Source organism: Poecilia latipinna, unplaced genomic scaffold, assembly GCF_001443285.1.
Source record: "Poecilia latipinna isolate Pla-1442-1.1 unplaced genomic scaffold, P_latipinna-1.0 Scaffold2110, whole genome shotgun sequence".
In the NCBI taxonomy this organism is placed as follows: domain Eukaryota; kingdom Metazoa; phylum Chordata; class Actinopteri; order Cyprinodontiformes; family Poeciliidae; genus Poecilia; species Poecilia latipinna.
This window is the reverse complement of record NW_015114726.1, coordinates 5,305-20,935: the sequence shown is the minus strand read 5'-3', so window position 1 is coordinate 20,935 and position 15,631 is coordinate 5,305. Positions and strand designations below refer to the sequence as shown.

Genomic DNA, 15,631 nt, shown 5'->3' with positions numbered 1-15,631 from the left:
AGCTTCCTGTTTGCCGTCAGCTTCCTGTTTGCCGTCAGCTTCCTGTTTGCCGTCAGCTTCCTGTCCGCCGTCTGCTTCCTGTCCGCCGTCAGCTTCCTGTTTGCCGTCAGCTTCCTGTTTGCCGTCAGCTTCCTGTCCGGCTGAAGCTGCTTCCTGTCTTTAGTTTTGGTTCTGTGTGGCTCTTCCTCTGTGATGAAGATGAGTTGTTCTGGTTTGGAGTCCGGATCCGACGGATCCATGATGTGTTCATGAAGATCCAGCAGAACCTTAAAACCTGAAAGTGACGTTTCCAGAATCCCTCAGCAGATTCTACGCTGCCGATGTTTATGAAACCAAAACTGAAGGAAGTTTATGTTCATCTAAAGTGAATCCTGAGGCCCAGAAAGGCCCGGATTCTGGTCGGTTCTGTTCGTCTCTGCTGGAGGAAATGAGAATCTTCTGAAGAATATTTGGAGAAAAGTGTGTGTGTGTGTGTGTGTGTGTGTGTGTGTGTGTGTGTGTGTGTGTGTGTGTGTGTGTGTGTGTGCTGGCGGTCTGGCGCCGCTCAGTGTTTCTCTGTTTTTGGTCTTGGATCGCTGCCCTGCATCGCGGCGCTCGCTGCTTCCTCCTCGGGGCGCAGAGAGACGCTAATGGAGGAGGAGGTGGGAGGAATCCAAATGAGGAGAAGCTGGATGAGCGATGGATGATGGAGGGTGAAGGTGTGAGATGGATGGAGAGGCGGAGCGTGGGCGGAGGAGGTCAGCCACAGGCGGAGGCGGCAGCAGCTCCATCCAGATGTGGCTCCACATCAGATGAATTATTCTGCTGTTAATGTGGAAAACAAACTTGATCCCAGAGTCGATGCATGAAGCTGAAACTCTTTAAATGTTTCAGTTGAACGTTTCAGAGGAAACATGGAGGAAAAATTCGGCCTGGTTTTGCTCCGTCTTTCTCCAGTCCTCCCAGTTTTACCATCAGATAATAAACCAACAGGTTCCAGTTCAGCTGCCTGCAGATTTGATGTATTTTAAGCCAAATATTAATACTTTTATTAATATTGAAACAATCTGGCTTTTATTTCATCCTTTATCTTCTTTCTGGTGGTTTTCATGGTTTTCACCGCGGCGATGCCTTCAGTTTTCTGCAGTTTTTCTCTCCGGCCAACTTTCCTTTCTGAGTTTGTATCTTTCGGTTTTGCCGCATTAATCAGCTTATCTCCTCATCAGTTTGCAGCCAAACTTCTGCGACGGCGTCTGCAGTAATCTGCATCCCGATGCTTCAGTCAACACAGATTAACTCGCAACATTTGTCTGCAAAGTGAAGCCAGAGAGAAATATGAAAGTTATTAAAGTGAGACGTAAAGAACCTGCTGGGCGTTTTGCTGCCTGAGGATGATGAGGATGAGGATGATGGGCTTGGATTGGTCCGGGTGTTTGTCCAGAAATATCCGGAGGTGCAGAACAGGGAAGCGTTGCGGCGGATCGATGCCGCCTCTGGAGACGCAGTACAGTAATCGCAGCAGCGGCTCCACGCCGCCCGCTGAGAGGCTTAGTTAAAAATACAAAGAGTGGGTTTCCATCCACACGTGCACGCTCACATGCACGGCCGGTTGCGCCTGGCAGCAGCATGAGCTGCATGAGGAGGAGAGATGGAGGGAGTGAAACCCGGCGGAGGACCGGCTGCGGCGCTTCGGGCGAAGCACCAATCGATGCTCTCCCACGCAGGGCGGGCGGGCGGCGCTGAACGCTGCCGCTTCGCCTCCCTGACCTCTGCTCTCCATACGCACCGGCAGAAAAAGTTTCTCCTTGTTTTCCAGAATTAGACTTTTCAACGTTTCTGTTTAAAAGCTTTTTTATTTCTCTGAAACTCTGGCGAAGGCCACAGTTTGTCTCCAGATCCTGATGCTGACAGGCGGAAACCTTCAGCAGATTCTGCGTCTTTTCCACGAAGTTCATGAAGCTGCAGGCTGACAAACATCCACAGCGATCAGTAAAACCCAGACTTTACCTTCACCGTGTTATTAGTTCATAACAAATGTCACAATTTCAAAATAAATATTTAATTAGCAAACTAACAAGTTAAACATTTGGGTCAACCCAATATTTGTTTAGCTCTGAGCTGAGAACCAAACATTTAGTTTGACGCTAAATATTTAGCTAATTAAACATTTAGCTTGAAACTAACATTTATATGAATTAAAAACATGAAGCCCCATTTTTTATCTAAACCAAATAATTGCTGCTTTACCTTATTACAAGAAAAACAGACAATTTCCATCTGGACCCGACCTGGTTCTGGTTCTGGTGAATGAAATTCACAGATGGAGAAACTTTAACATTAAAGTTGTGCAGAAAGGAAACTGTTAAAGAAGCTGTCAGGTTTTCCAGCCTAATCTGCTCTTCATCCCTCCTTTTATTTGTCTTTAATTGCTTGACGGCGTTTTTTTCACGACGCCATGTTGGATGTCTTAATTAAACGGCTGATTAGACGGAGGGAGGCTGAGCAAATGAAGGGATTAATAAAAGAGGAGTCCTTTAATTACACAGGAAGGTCAGCCAGAGTTGGCTTCACAGCTTCATTATGAACTCTGATTATAAACCAAACAGCAGCAGGAGGAACTCAGGACACCACAGCAGAACCAGCAGGGTTAGCAGGGTTAGCATGTTTAGCCGGGTTAGCAGAGTTAGGGTAGGGTTAGCAGGGTTAGCGTGGTTTAGCATTGTTAGCATGGCTTAGCAGAGTAGCATGGTTTAGCAGGGTTAGCATCGTTAGCATGGCTTAGCAGAGTAGCATGGTTTAGCAGAGTAGCATGGTTTAGCAGGGTTAGCATTGTTAGCATGGTTCCTCAGTAAACTCCCAGCTGTTTCTATATGGAAAGCTGTTTAGGCAATAATTTGGGTTATTTAGCCCATCATAAGAAGAAAAAGTGGGAGTTCATTTTTTAAAGTCATATATTCACAATTTTATTCATTCACTCAGGAATGTTAGGTTCAAAATATTGAAATAGCAATTTAGCTTAGCAACTAAATATTTATTTTTGCAAACTACATATTTGGCTTAATCTGAAATATTTAGAAGTCTGGGTCTGTGTATTTAACTCAATAAGTAATAAGTGAGCAAGCTAGCTGAATATTTAGTTTAAAACTACTTATTTTGATTAAAAATACATTTTCACTTTGTTTAGTAAATAAATATACATAAATATAGCAGACATGACTGCAAACCTTCATTATGTAAAATATTCTTACTGAAAATGAAAATCATTCAGAAATATTTTCATATTTTCTTCATGTTTCCGTCTCAATGTCCAACATGGAGTCCTGCCAGCAGCAGGTGGGGGTGGGGCGCTGAATCACCCCATCCATGTCCTTGATGGACCAACTGTTCCTCATCACAGGAAGGCTCCACACACACACACACACACACACACACACACACACACACACACACACACCTCTGAAAGCGTTTAAACGGCCGTGTGCTCTGACCGTGACTCCCCCGCAGCAGAACCACTTAATCAGCCGTATGGTCCGACCGACCGGTCCGACCTGTACCATCCTCCCAGGCCGTTAAGCCCGTTAACGAGTCTGGACCGGATCGGGACGCTGATGAGTGATGAACAGGAACGCTGCAGAGATCATCCAGAGCCGAGAGACTCTCAGCCTGCTGCAGGAAGAGAATCAGAGTTTAAAGTGTTTACACACACACACACACACACACACACACAGAGAGAGAAACACACACACACACACACACACACACAGAGAGAGAAACACACACACACACACACACAGAAACACACACACACACACACACACACAGAGAGAAACAGAAACACACACACACACACACACACACACACAGAAACACACACACACCTGGGGACCCTTCAGGGGTGATCTGACTTGCTGGACATGAAGATGTTAAACCTTTGAATCGTTTCTGACTCGTCGCCTTCGGGTTCTGCTGCTTCTCTCCTCATTTTATTTTGTTTTTCTTCCGTTTTATTCATATTTTATCACCTTTATGAAATTCTTCCACTTGTTCTCTGATTCTTTCAGCCTTTTATAGTTACTTTAATGTCCTTTTGCAGATATAAGCGCCTGTAGCAGCCGCGCTGCAGGTCTGTGTGGTAGCTGGGGGTTAGCGGCGTTCCGGCGGAGGAAGCTGAATGCTGCGGGGAGGGCTGATCCAGCAGCTCAGAGTTTGTTTCCCTGCAGCTGGAACACAAGCTGCTGCTGCTGCTTTTAAGGCTTTGAGGCGCAGGAACGCCGCGCTCCGGCTGGGGATCAGCCGTCGTCATCCGCCTCGGATCAGACGGACAAACATTCAGCCTCTTTAAATCTGGACCTTTCCAGAAACTGGAGTCGGCCTTCGTTTGTCGTCCTGTCGGCTTCCTGCAGGTTTAACCCTTTAGTCTCCGCTTGTTCCCGCAGTGGGAAATCACAACGTTATGCAGCTTTTGCTCTGAACACAGATTTACAGTATGCACCATGTGAAAGCTCAGATCATCAGAAACAATCACACTGTCCTGTAGACACATCAACGTTTCATCAAACCATCAGGAATACAGAATCATGGACAACTCGCCGTCTGCAGCCAGCCATTACTTCAGCAACTATTCTGACGATTAATCGGATAAAAACAATGGTCACATCCTGCAGATTTTTCATTTAACCACCTAAACTTTGTTACATTAAAGGATGCAAATAAATAATTCAATTCATTTTAATTGAATCGTTAAATGGAAAAGTAAGAGCTGAATCTGAATCCCTGACCTGCTGCTTCTCATAAACGACATTTCATTGATTCTGAAGGGGAATTATGGGATAAATTTATTTTTACACAGACCAATGAGTCCCAACACGTTGGGTGTTACAAAATGTGATTTTCCACAGTGAATAGATTAATTGTGTGAATTTACAGTAAAATATTCTTTTTCCAAACACAGACCTGAAGGTTCATTCAGCCACATGAAGCAGAAACGGATGGAGAATAAAACCTGAGGTTACCTTTGACCCCCTCATGATATTGCCCTGCCTCCCGCTGCGCTGAAGCGGCGCTGCTCATTCCGCGGCTCGCAGGAATCAGATGATTCTGGCTGATTTGCTGCTATCTGGGTCACGGTCCTAATGAAATGGGCTGATTCAGAACGAGGCGACTGGAAATGAAATGTCATTAGAAAGAGGCTCGTTCAGATCTGAGCCGCTGATTCAGAGTCAAATGAAGCTGGTGCGCGGCAGCAGGCTGCAGATTATGCTTTTTAATTTCCATAAGCAGACATATTCAGCGGAGAGTAAACGGGAATATGATCAGCTTCACATCAGAGCAGATTTAAAGAGACAGCGTTTGTTTCTCCGACGCGGCGCTCTGCTGTTCGGCTCAGAATCGGATCCATTCGCCACGTTTGTCCTCACAAAGCAGGAACCTGAAACAGGCGTGTGGAAAACCGGAGCTGCTCCTGAACACAACGTTCAGCCATTCCTTCAACTGCCGGTAAGCTAACAGTCAGACGTTAACGGCTTCAGTTGGGTTAGCTAGCACCACGAGAGGAAAAAATGTTTTATTCTGTTAGAAATGTCAGTTTAAAACTAAATATTTAATTTACCAGCAAAACTTTTAGCTTAAAGCTAAATATTTACTGAGCAACAAATATTTAGCTAACTATGCAAATATTTGGTTTGATGTTAAATGGTTAGCTTGCCAACTAAATATTTTGTTAGCATACTAATTTTATTTTCCATCAATTAAATATTTGGCTGCATTTCAAATGTTTAGCTTCAAACTAAAAGCTTAGTTTGAAATAGGATATTTAGCTAGCTAACAAGTTAGCTCTCTGTAACTTCATCTAAACATTTAGCTAGTAGGCTAAACATTTAGCTCTGAGCTAGCAGCAGAAACGTCCACCTCTGTTTCTTCACATCTGCTGAATTTTCCCAGAAATCTTGAGGATCATCAGGAAGTGTTCTGGTGGATCTGAGCCGGGTCACATTGTTGTTTTGGGTCAGTAGTGGTTCTGGTCTGGGAGCTCCATCATGGAGGCCATTTTGTCTCTTTCTTATCGTTAGATCCTGACCTCTGACCTTAACTCAGGCAATGAAGCCTTGAAGTGGTTCTGTTGGATCCTGGTTCTGCTGCGGTTCTATGGAGACCCAGAACCTTACAGATGGTTCTGGAACATTTTTCACTTTGTTTATTTTGGCGTTTTTAGATCTGGACTCGATGTGCTGCTGATTCAGACCTTTCATCCTACTTCCTGCTGCCAGGCAGGTTCTGTTTCTTGGCTCTGATCGGGTTTCGGTTTGGCTGGTGAAGTTAAACTGCAGCAGGATTGGGATTAATTTTTATCTTCAGGAATAAATCCGACTTCCGCAGAAATGTGTCTGCTTGTCACTTCCTTCATTAAGAAGTCCAAACAAACAGAACCTTTCTGTGTGAGAGGAGAGGAGATGATGATTGGACCTTCATCAGGTTGGTTCTCATGTTCTGAGAGAACTGGTGGTCCAAACAGAGACATGATGGAGCAAACAGAACCGAGGAAGAAAACCGTCTGGAGATGTTTCAGATCAGATGCTGAGAGGTAGCCATGTTTCCTGAAAGCACCAGACGGCTGCTGCCGTGTGTGTGTGTGTGTGTGTGTGTGTGTGTGTGTGTGTGTGTGTGTGTGTGTGTGTCATCCTGCTGGCGTCCGTCTGCTCCTCTCCTGGTTTTATGTGGTCTGTGTCGCCGCGCTGTGATATCCCGACTCTTATTGGATAACTGTGATTCTGAAGACATCCCATAGTCAGGCCTGGTTCCAGTCAGGCTGATGAGAATCAAACATTGCTAGCATGATCTGCCTGAGTGCTGGAGACTCAGCGGCTCACCAGCTGAGAGATTTCATCTGGTTTAACTGCATGTCACACACAAGCTTTGTTGTTGCATCACATGTTGTAAAATCACACAAATAAAAATTTAACAACAATAATTTAGGTTATTTAGTTTGTCATGAGGGGAAAAAATGGGGATTGATTTTTTAAGTTATATTTTCACCGTTATTCATTCATTTCTAAATGTCAGTTTCAAACGTAATATTTAGTAAGCAAGCTAGCTACGTAGCTCCAATCTGAACATTTAGCTCTGAGCTAGCTAACTATCCAGTCAGACGTTCTCCTCTGGTCTCGGTTTTACAGATAAGGAAATGTTTTACCTTTTAACGGTTCAGCATCTTTTTGAGTTTTTGAAGAAAGCCTGAGCTGCTGACATCACATCCTGGTAGCGAAGCGTTTTTTTCTCAATAAATTTAATTTTCCTTCGTATTTTTAAGTTTTCCAGTAAAATTGTTTTGTTATTCTGCTAATATTTTGACTTTATTCTCATAATTAAACTTCTGGTCTCAATACAGGGTGAAATAAAATCCACTTCATGAAAATATTTGTTTTCATTTGTAATTTGAGCAAGAAAAATGAGATGAGTTCTGGAGGCGCTGGTGTCGGACCGGTTGGACCTGCAGCGTTTCTGTCTTCTGCTCAGATGAAAACGTTTCAGGTTCAAACCGTTTGCAGCAGAGCCGGAGTCGGACCGGTCCGGATCCAGCAGGATCAATGACCCAATCGGCGGTTCTGAGTCCGGAACCGCTCCGGACTCTTCTGATGGACACTGAAGCTGCAGAACCAAGCTGAAGCTTTATTGGTTATTGATTTCCAGCAGCTGAAGCTGCTCCCTGAAGCGGGTCTGGTTCTGACCCGGTTCTGACCCGCAGTACAGCAGGAGGTTCTGCCGTGGGAGTCGGTTGCTCAGCTGTTTCGGGTTATTAATATTCATTAGCGACGCCGTTGGATTGATTCCTCCTTCAGAGGCAAAACTCACAAAGTCGTTTGTAAAGTTAATGAAATTCAGATTCTTTGACGTTTTACTTTTTATTTGTTGCCTGATGAAACTGCAGAGTCATGAATTTTTAATTTTCATTTATCTGGTCGGACTGAAAACCGTTTCCTGACTCTGGTTCAGACGTCCAGAAAATGTTGCAGGAAAAGATTTCCTTCATGGAACGAAAGATCAAAAAATTAAAGTTATGAGCAGAACAAAGTCATAAAAATGTCCTAAAGATGAGAAAGTTTCAAGCTGACCAGCTCAGTTTATGATTCCTAACTTTTTGTCGTATTATTTGGAATTTATTCACAAATTATTTATATTTTGTTCTCGTGTTTCTGGAAATATTGACTTTATTATCATATTAATGTCGTACAACTTTGTCATAAAATGAGTTTATTCTCATATTACTCCGTCTTCATCTCGTAATATTTCATCTTTTTGGTTCTGTTCTTTATATTTTAACTTTTTTCTCATAATGTTACGACTTTATTCTTGTATTATTTAGACTTTTGTTATATAACTATTTTTAAATGTTTCATAACTTGAATTTATTGTCATTATTACATCTTTATTCTCTTATTATTTTAACTTTATACTTGCACAAAGTTATTACCGTAACATTATGACTGTCATCATTTGACTTCATTCTCTACAACCTTTGACCTCTCAGTTCCCTGACGGGATTGGCCGATAGGTTTTGTTTTGTACGAGTCATCGTAGATCTCTACGTCGTCGTATTTCACCCGTTTTCTCATCATATTCACTTTACTCTCGTATTATTTTAGTTTTTTACTGAACTCTGCTCTCGTCTTTCTTGTCGTATTAATTATGTTTTATTCTCATATTTAGTCTTTTTTTCTCATTGTGAAATATTTTTATCTCAAACATTTCACCATGTCGTCGTTTCCTGCTGGAGTTGATTCTGACTAACAGCTGCCAGACCCAGGCAGAACTTTGACTAGACCACCACAGACCCTTCTGATGCAGATCTGCTGCTGTTTGTCCTTCAGAGAGGCTCATGATTGTGACCTTTGACCTTTAACTGAGGCCTGCAGAGTCTGAACGAAGCTCTGGGGTTTCTGGCCATTTCTCTGAGCTTCAGGCCCTGACCTCTGACCTTTGGCTGAATTTGCTGGGATGTCCAAGGCTAGAGATGACCTTTGACCCCTCCCCAGTTATGGCTGATTTAACTCACCGACCACCTGCTGAGATGAATTCATCCAGTGATGAAACAGAAACTCAGAGAGGACTGACTCAGAGTGTGTGTGTGTGTGTGTGTGTGTGTGTGTGTGTGTGTGTGTGTGTGTGTGTGTGTGTGTGTGTGTGTGTGTGTGTGTGTGTGGTCGACCCGCTGAGCCCGTGGCAGAACCGGATCTCTCCCTGCCAGCTGTCTCAGACGTCCCTCGGTTTCTGGCAGGAAGTCAGCGAAGCGGATCTGTCTCTCGGTTTCGGTGTCGGTTGGACGGGTTCTGTAGAGCCGGGCTTCTCGCGGTGCCAGGTGGGCTGTGGCTCGGTTCTGACTGACATGACCCCGCCTGGCGGCCGTGGCGCCGCCAGCTGCTTTAGTTATCGGAGCGGCTCGTATCGCGTCGGACCGGGTGGCGGCCCAAATGCGAATCCGGCTGAAAGCAGGAGATAAGTTGGCCGGAACCAGCCGCCAACACGGCGTTTATGATGTCTGCATAATCGGGCCTTGATTTGGGTCCATTCATGCTGGTTCTGCTGGCGCCGAGCGCAGAACAAACGCGCGGCCGCGTGCGCCTCTGAAGCGCTTCCTGTGTAATGACTCACATTAGAAACTCAATTACAAGCTTCTGACTGGATCCGCGAGGCGGGGCTGAGATCTCCAGAACCGGGCCGGACTGAACCCAGCAGGAGCTCAGTCCGGCTGCAACAGAACCGGCTTCATTATTCCACCATCAACACAAATCTGCATGGCGGCAGGAGCAGGAAGCGGCCGGCTTCATTTCCTGGGATTCATCACGGTTCGGCTCAAAGACGCTTTCACCTTTCAGCTCAGATCCAATAAACTGAAACGAAACGTTTCCCCTAAACGAAGCAACACTTCCCTCAAAATTATGATTCATTATCATGTTTACCCGGTTCGCTCTCGCTACGGTGGCCCGCAGGTTCAAACGGCTCAATGCTGCAGAGACATGAATGATGCAAACTCCAAAACTCACCACAGAAATGAAAAAGGAAAACGCAGAAACCAGAGGAAAAAGAATCGAATCAAAAAACAGCATCAAGTTTAAAACACTGCAAACTCGTTGCCCAAAACAGAGTCCTCCAGACCACTAGGGGGAGTCAGGAGGACGTCACATTACCTAGGTAAGTGTTATCCAGAAAGCTTGGATCCATTTTCCAGGTTCACACTTTGTGTTTTTGTAATGTGTTTTCCTGTAGTTTTAATGTCGGTGTGTTGTGGAGTTTGCATCGTTCAGATATTTGCAGCTTCTTGCTGTCATTCTGCGTATAAATGTCTGATGACGGTCTGAAACGTTGGCAGCTGGCGGAGGAAGCAGGAAGCAGGAAGTACAGAACATTTGGAGACTCAAATGTCCAGAAAATTTCACACAATCTGACACAAGCTGCCAGACGACAATTACATCCGTTTATCTGGATTTCTCGCTTTCACCCGTCCTGCTGGAGGTCAGCTTGTTACCGCAGGACGTCCAGACAGCGCGCGCGCACACACACACACACACACACACACCACAGAGCTGATTTGGGTTTTAAATTTCAGCTGAATTGTGTGGCGCTGTGAGGACGGGTCGGACCAGGAAGTGGATTTGTTTCTGGTCTTTGCGGAGGGCGGAGCGTTGAACTGCGATCGGCCCGACGTCACGGCGATCGGCACGACGTCACGGCGATCGGCACGACGTCACTGCGATCGGCACGACGTCACGGCGATCGGCACGGCGATTGGCCCCGTCTGGCAGAGAGACGAAGGAAAGCTGAGGATGTTTAACCCGGTATTCTGACTGTCTGCCGTACCGTAAATCCAGCAAACCTTATGGCACATCGATGCTACGTCACATACTGCTTACTCAGCAGATTTCTTATGAATCCGTCATACCTGTGTGTTTCTCAGAAGTTTACGGTAAATTGTATTTCATTAAGCTGCTATGTTAATCAGACATATTAACATAAATGATTTTTGCTGTTTCCAATATCGTTACCAAACTGTAAACAAGACATTATTTCCTGACGGAGTGTGTGTTTTCCTGACGGAGTGTGTGTTTCCTGACGGAGTGTGTGTTTTCTGACGGAGTGTGTGTTTTCTGACGGAGTGTGTGTTTTCCTGACGGAGGGTGTGTTTCCTGACGGAGTGTGTGTTTTCCTGACGGAGTGTGTGTTCTGTCCAGCATGTCCGCCTGGATCCTACAAGATGTCGTCGCGGCAACAGGAGTGTTTTCCTTGTCCAGCCAACAGCGTGGCGGACGAGGAAGGATCGGTGGTGTGTGTGTGTGAGGAAGATCACTTCAGGACTCCTCTGGACAGCCCCTCCACCCCCTGCACAAGTAATGACATCACACACACACACACACACACATTTCTACCTGTCATGTTTCTGCTTTTAACCCGTTTTCATTTCTACTGATTCCATAAAGATCAGTTTATGGTTCAACTGTCCTTCACCCTGCGTCCACTCATCTTCCTCCTCCTCGTCTTCCTCTTCCTCCTCCTCGTCTTCCTCCTCCTCATCTTCCTCTTCCTTCACCTCTCTCGTTTAATGTGAATAAATCTTTGATTTTCCCGGGAAGCGTTCAGGAACGGCGGGACAGAAATGAAAAGGTCTCACCGTTTCGCCGTAATGTTGGAACTCATGGATGATCTGATCAGGTTTTTATCACCATGGCGACGGTATGGGAACAAAGCAGGGACAAACCAAAGTTCCCTGGAAACTAGAAAGAAATTCTGGTTCAGCAGCAGCAAAGTGATAAACAATGAAATCAAACTTCCACCAAAATGCAACATAAAATATGTAAAGAATGAAATATTGTACAGAAACATTTCAGTGTTAAAGGAGCGTACAACTCCTTTAACCCCTAACCCATTAAAACACAACAAACTATTTACATTAAGTGACAGTAGAAGCTGCTCGATACCAGCAGGGTGTGAATACTTACTGATCCTGCTGCGATCAGGGAGGATCTGTGGTGCTGCTGCTCAGGGCACCCAGGACGCAGCAGTCCGTCTCCAGTCGCGTTTCCATTCACTTTAAAATGCCTAAATTGAAATTATGAAAATGAATTTGCTTAATGGAAACTGGCCAATTTCACACAAACGCTTTTGATCAATTTTCTGGTTTTGGTTTGGAAATGGAAATAATTTATTTCACAAAACTGCAATAAAAACACGAGTCACATGATCAGCAGCCAAGAACTGCTGAAGAAAAAACTTTTTTTGCATAATTGAGGAAATATTTCATATTTTTTCCACTTCCATCAAATTTTTCAATGTAATTTTTCAAAATGAGAATAATAGTATTGATGGCGATCCCAGATTTTCCTTCAGCTTGTAGATTTTTCACGCTAACTCCACCTGCAAGGGGTTCAAACCCACAACCTTCTGCTGCCAAGCCGCCATTTCAGGTCCTCTTGACCTTTGACCCTCAGAGCATCACTGAGAATGTGTCCCTTTCTGTCTCACCGGTCCGTTCTGTGGACCCTCTTCTGGTTCTGGCAGCGGTTCTGACCCAATGCGGGGTTCTGGAGCGGCGGCGGGTCGGTGAGCGTTCACTGGAGAGCTTTAATTACAGCATCGATCTCCTGATCCGGCCTGATGGATTCACAGCCGTCTAATGAGCGCATTAATTAAAGTATTGATCTGCCGGTTCTGACCGGGCTCAGACTGGGCTAATCCTGCTTCAGAGGGCGGAGAGGAGGTCCGAAACGTCTCTGCAGCAGAACCGCAGAGCCAAAGCAGGTCAGAACCAGAACAAAAACACAAAATCTGAAGCAGATTATTTTATTCTTATGTTTTTATGGAGAGAAAATCATGACGTAAACTTTAAACATGAGGATTAGGGCTGTAACGATTAATCAGATTAATTGATTACTGAAATTAATCAATTAATCGTTAACGGGTGAATTCAGCTGAAAAAATACTCAGAAATAATGAAGTCAAAATTTTAAAAATGTAAGATAAAAAAGAGAAAAATGTCAAATTAATGATAAAAAATAAAAACTTTGTAACTAGCTTCTGCTGGTTCAAATTCATTTAAAAATCTTCCATAAATCATATTTTTCTATCCAGTTATTAATCACTGTGTTGATGTTCAGCTCAACTTTTCACACGTCGATTTTGTAGCTTTTTTTCTTTTCTTTTTTACATAACTGGATGATGTGAACCAGGAGCTCTGAACAGATCAAATGCAAAATGTTTAGAGTTTTGATTCATATGCTCTGGATGCGTTCTGCTTCCTGTGTTTTCCAGGAAACAATTAATAACTAAACTAGTTGATGATTATTTCAATAATCGATTAACCAATTAATCGGATTAATCGTTACAGTTCTAATCCAAAACATTTCCTCATTGCTGCAGATTAATTTCTGGTCCATCGTTAGCAAAAAAAGAAAAAAACACAAGTAGAAATGATTAAAACTAAACATTTCAATATTAGATATAAATTCATCAAATCTATGAAAACAGGAAAATCTCCAGAACCAGAATTTTAATGGAAAAATTAAAATGGGATTTATTCATATCCTTAGTTAAATTTCACTGCTGCAGGAAAAAATGTAACAAAGCGGAAAAACTCAGGAGATAAAAGTTTGGAAATGTTTCTGCTGGTAGACAAACCCAGAAATGACCGAGACTCTGGACCAGAACCAGAACCAGAACCAGGCTGCCGGATGAGGACAGACAGACACCAGATGGACAGAGACACTGAGGACGGCTGGACGCGTTTTCACTTCAGGACAGGATGTCGTCTCCCTGCAGTGTTCTGTTTGTCTGGCGCCTGAAGTGAAGGAGGTGTCCCGGCCCGGTCCGGTTCTGTCTGATCCAGTCCGGTTCTGTCCGGTCCGGTCTGGTTCTGTCCGATCCGGTCTGGTTCTGTCCGATCAGGTCCGGTTCTGTCCAGTCCGGCCTGGTCCAGTCCGGTCCGGTTCTGTCCGATCCGGTCTGGTTTTGTCCGATCCGGTCCGATTCTGTCTGGTCCGGTCCGGTTCTGGGTCTGCAGCAGCCTGAGGAGGATGATCCATCCAAACACTCATTAAACCAGGAGGACGGAGTCGTGACTCGCTGCCACCACAGACACTCCATATATGGGCGTGAGCTTACTGAGCATGCTCAGTGTGACTGATGGACATGTAGAGGCTGGGGGGCAACGGTGGGGGGGTGGGGGGGGATTCTCTACCTGTTTCATCCTGCAGGTAGAGGATCAGATTCTCCAGCCATGAAGTGAAACTGGACCAGAGAATCATTGCTGGTTTAACCTGAGAGGAAAAAAAAATTTTTACATTAGATCCAATAAAACCATCAAGAATTAAGTTCAAATAATTTTAGGCGTGTAGCGATTAACAGATGGAATAATTGTGAACTAGTTTAGTAATTGATTAACTGGAGGCACTAAAAAACACTATTTGAGAAATGCACCAAAAACAGCCAATCAGAGCCTGGAGGCGGGGCTTAGAGCTGCCTATCATCCTCATGAAATACTGCTTATGGTGGAGAAACGAGTAACTGCTACAGGAAAACTGTTTATCATGCTAACTAGCTGTAGCGTAGCAGAGAGCAGGGAGACAAGGCGGTAAGGTCATTTTATTTATATAGCACATTTTCAGCAACAAGGTACTTCAAAGGGCTTTTATGAGTTGAAAGGAAATACAAACAAAATAACCAAAGGAAAGAAAACTCATCTAACGTTCTAAAGTATGTAAACTAAGTTCTGTTCAGGGTTGCTAAGTATCTAATTCCATTTGTAAATAGTGAAACTCTACAGTTTCTGATAAAATAATAGAATAGTGACTGATCTAGTCCTTTTCTGGGTTAAAAGTCGTATAAACTCAGCAGAGATTGTTCCTGTTAAGTATTTCTGTTCGTAGTTATTCTAATTCTAGCTCTGATTCCATTTCTGGGCTGCATAATATTGATCTAAATCTACATTTCGCTGCATACACTAGAGTGATTGACAGCACTGAGGCTGTTTGGCTCCATGTTGTGTTTCATCCAGTCATAGTTCATGTTTTCATGCTGGTCTCCCTGACCCGGTCTGACCCCGCAGGGCCGCCCTCCCCGCCCAGGAGCCTGCGCTTCTCCCTGCGGCAGTCCTCCCTGGTCCTGGACTGGGACCCGCCCTCGGACTCCGGGGGCCGCGTGGACCTGACCTACAGCGTGGGCTGCCGGCGCTGCGGCCCGGCCCGCTGCGAGCCGTGCGGGCCGGGCGTGGGCTTCGTGCCGCAGCAGGTGGGGCTGACGGAGCGCACGGTGACGGTGGTCAACCTGCTGCCCAACACCAACTACACCTTCAGCGTGGAGGCCCTGAACGGCGTGTCGGACCTGCTGCCCAGCAAGAGCTTCTACACTCAGGTCCACGTGTCCACCAGCCTGCCGCGTGAGTCCTGGTCCAACAGAACCTGAACCAGAACCTGATCAGAACCTGAACCTGAACCTGATCCTGATCAGAACCAGAACCTGAACCTGAACCTGATCAGAACTAGATCAGAACCAGAACCTGATCCTGATCAGAATCAGAACCAGAACCAGATCAGAACCTGAACCTGATCAGAACCAGAACCTGAACCAGAACCTGATCAGAACCAGAACCTGATCAGAACCATAACCTGAA

The 15,631-nt window shown here is 44.8% G+C and overlaps 1 protein-coding gene and 1 long non-coding RNA gene across 2 annotated transcripts in view; one reads left to right on the top strand and one right to left on the bottom strand.

The window, feature by feature from the left end:
* LOC106936272 (ephrin type-A receptor 10-like) overlaps positions 1-15,477 on the top strand; it is a 91,505-nt gene extending 76,028 nt beyond the window's left edge. Inside the window, exons 4-5 of the mRNA XM_015017153.1 lie at positions 11,202-11,357; positions 15,068-15,477. Coding sequence (XP_014872639.1) covers positions 11,202-11,357; positions 15,068-15,423 — 512 coding nt within the window. The 3' untranslated portion in view covers positions 15,424-15,477. The remainder of the gene's footprint in view (positions 1-11,201; positions 11,358-15,067) is intronic.
* Positions 13,049-15,574, bottom strand: LOC106936275 (uncharacterized). The gene is made up of 3 exons (XR_001422095.1): positions 15,518-15,574; positions 15,369-15,404; positions 13,049-13,687 (listed from the first exon to the last, which is right to left on the bottom strand). It is a non-coding gene; the product is annotated as an uncharacterized LOC106936275 (long non-coding RNA).
* Between the last annotated feature and the right edge of the window lie 57 nt (positions 15,575-15,631).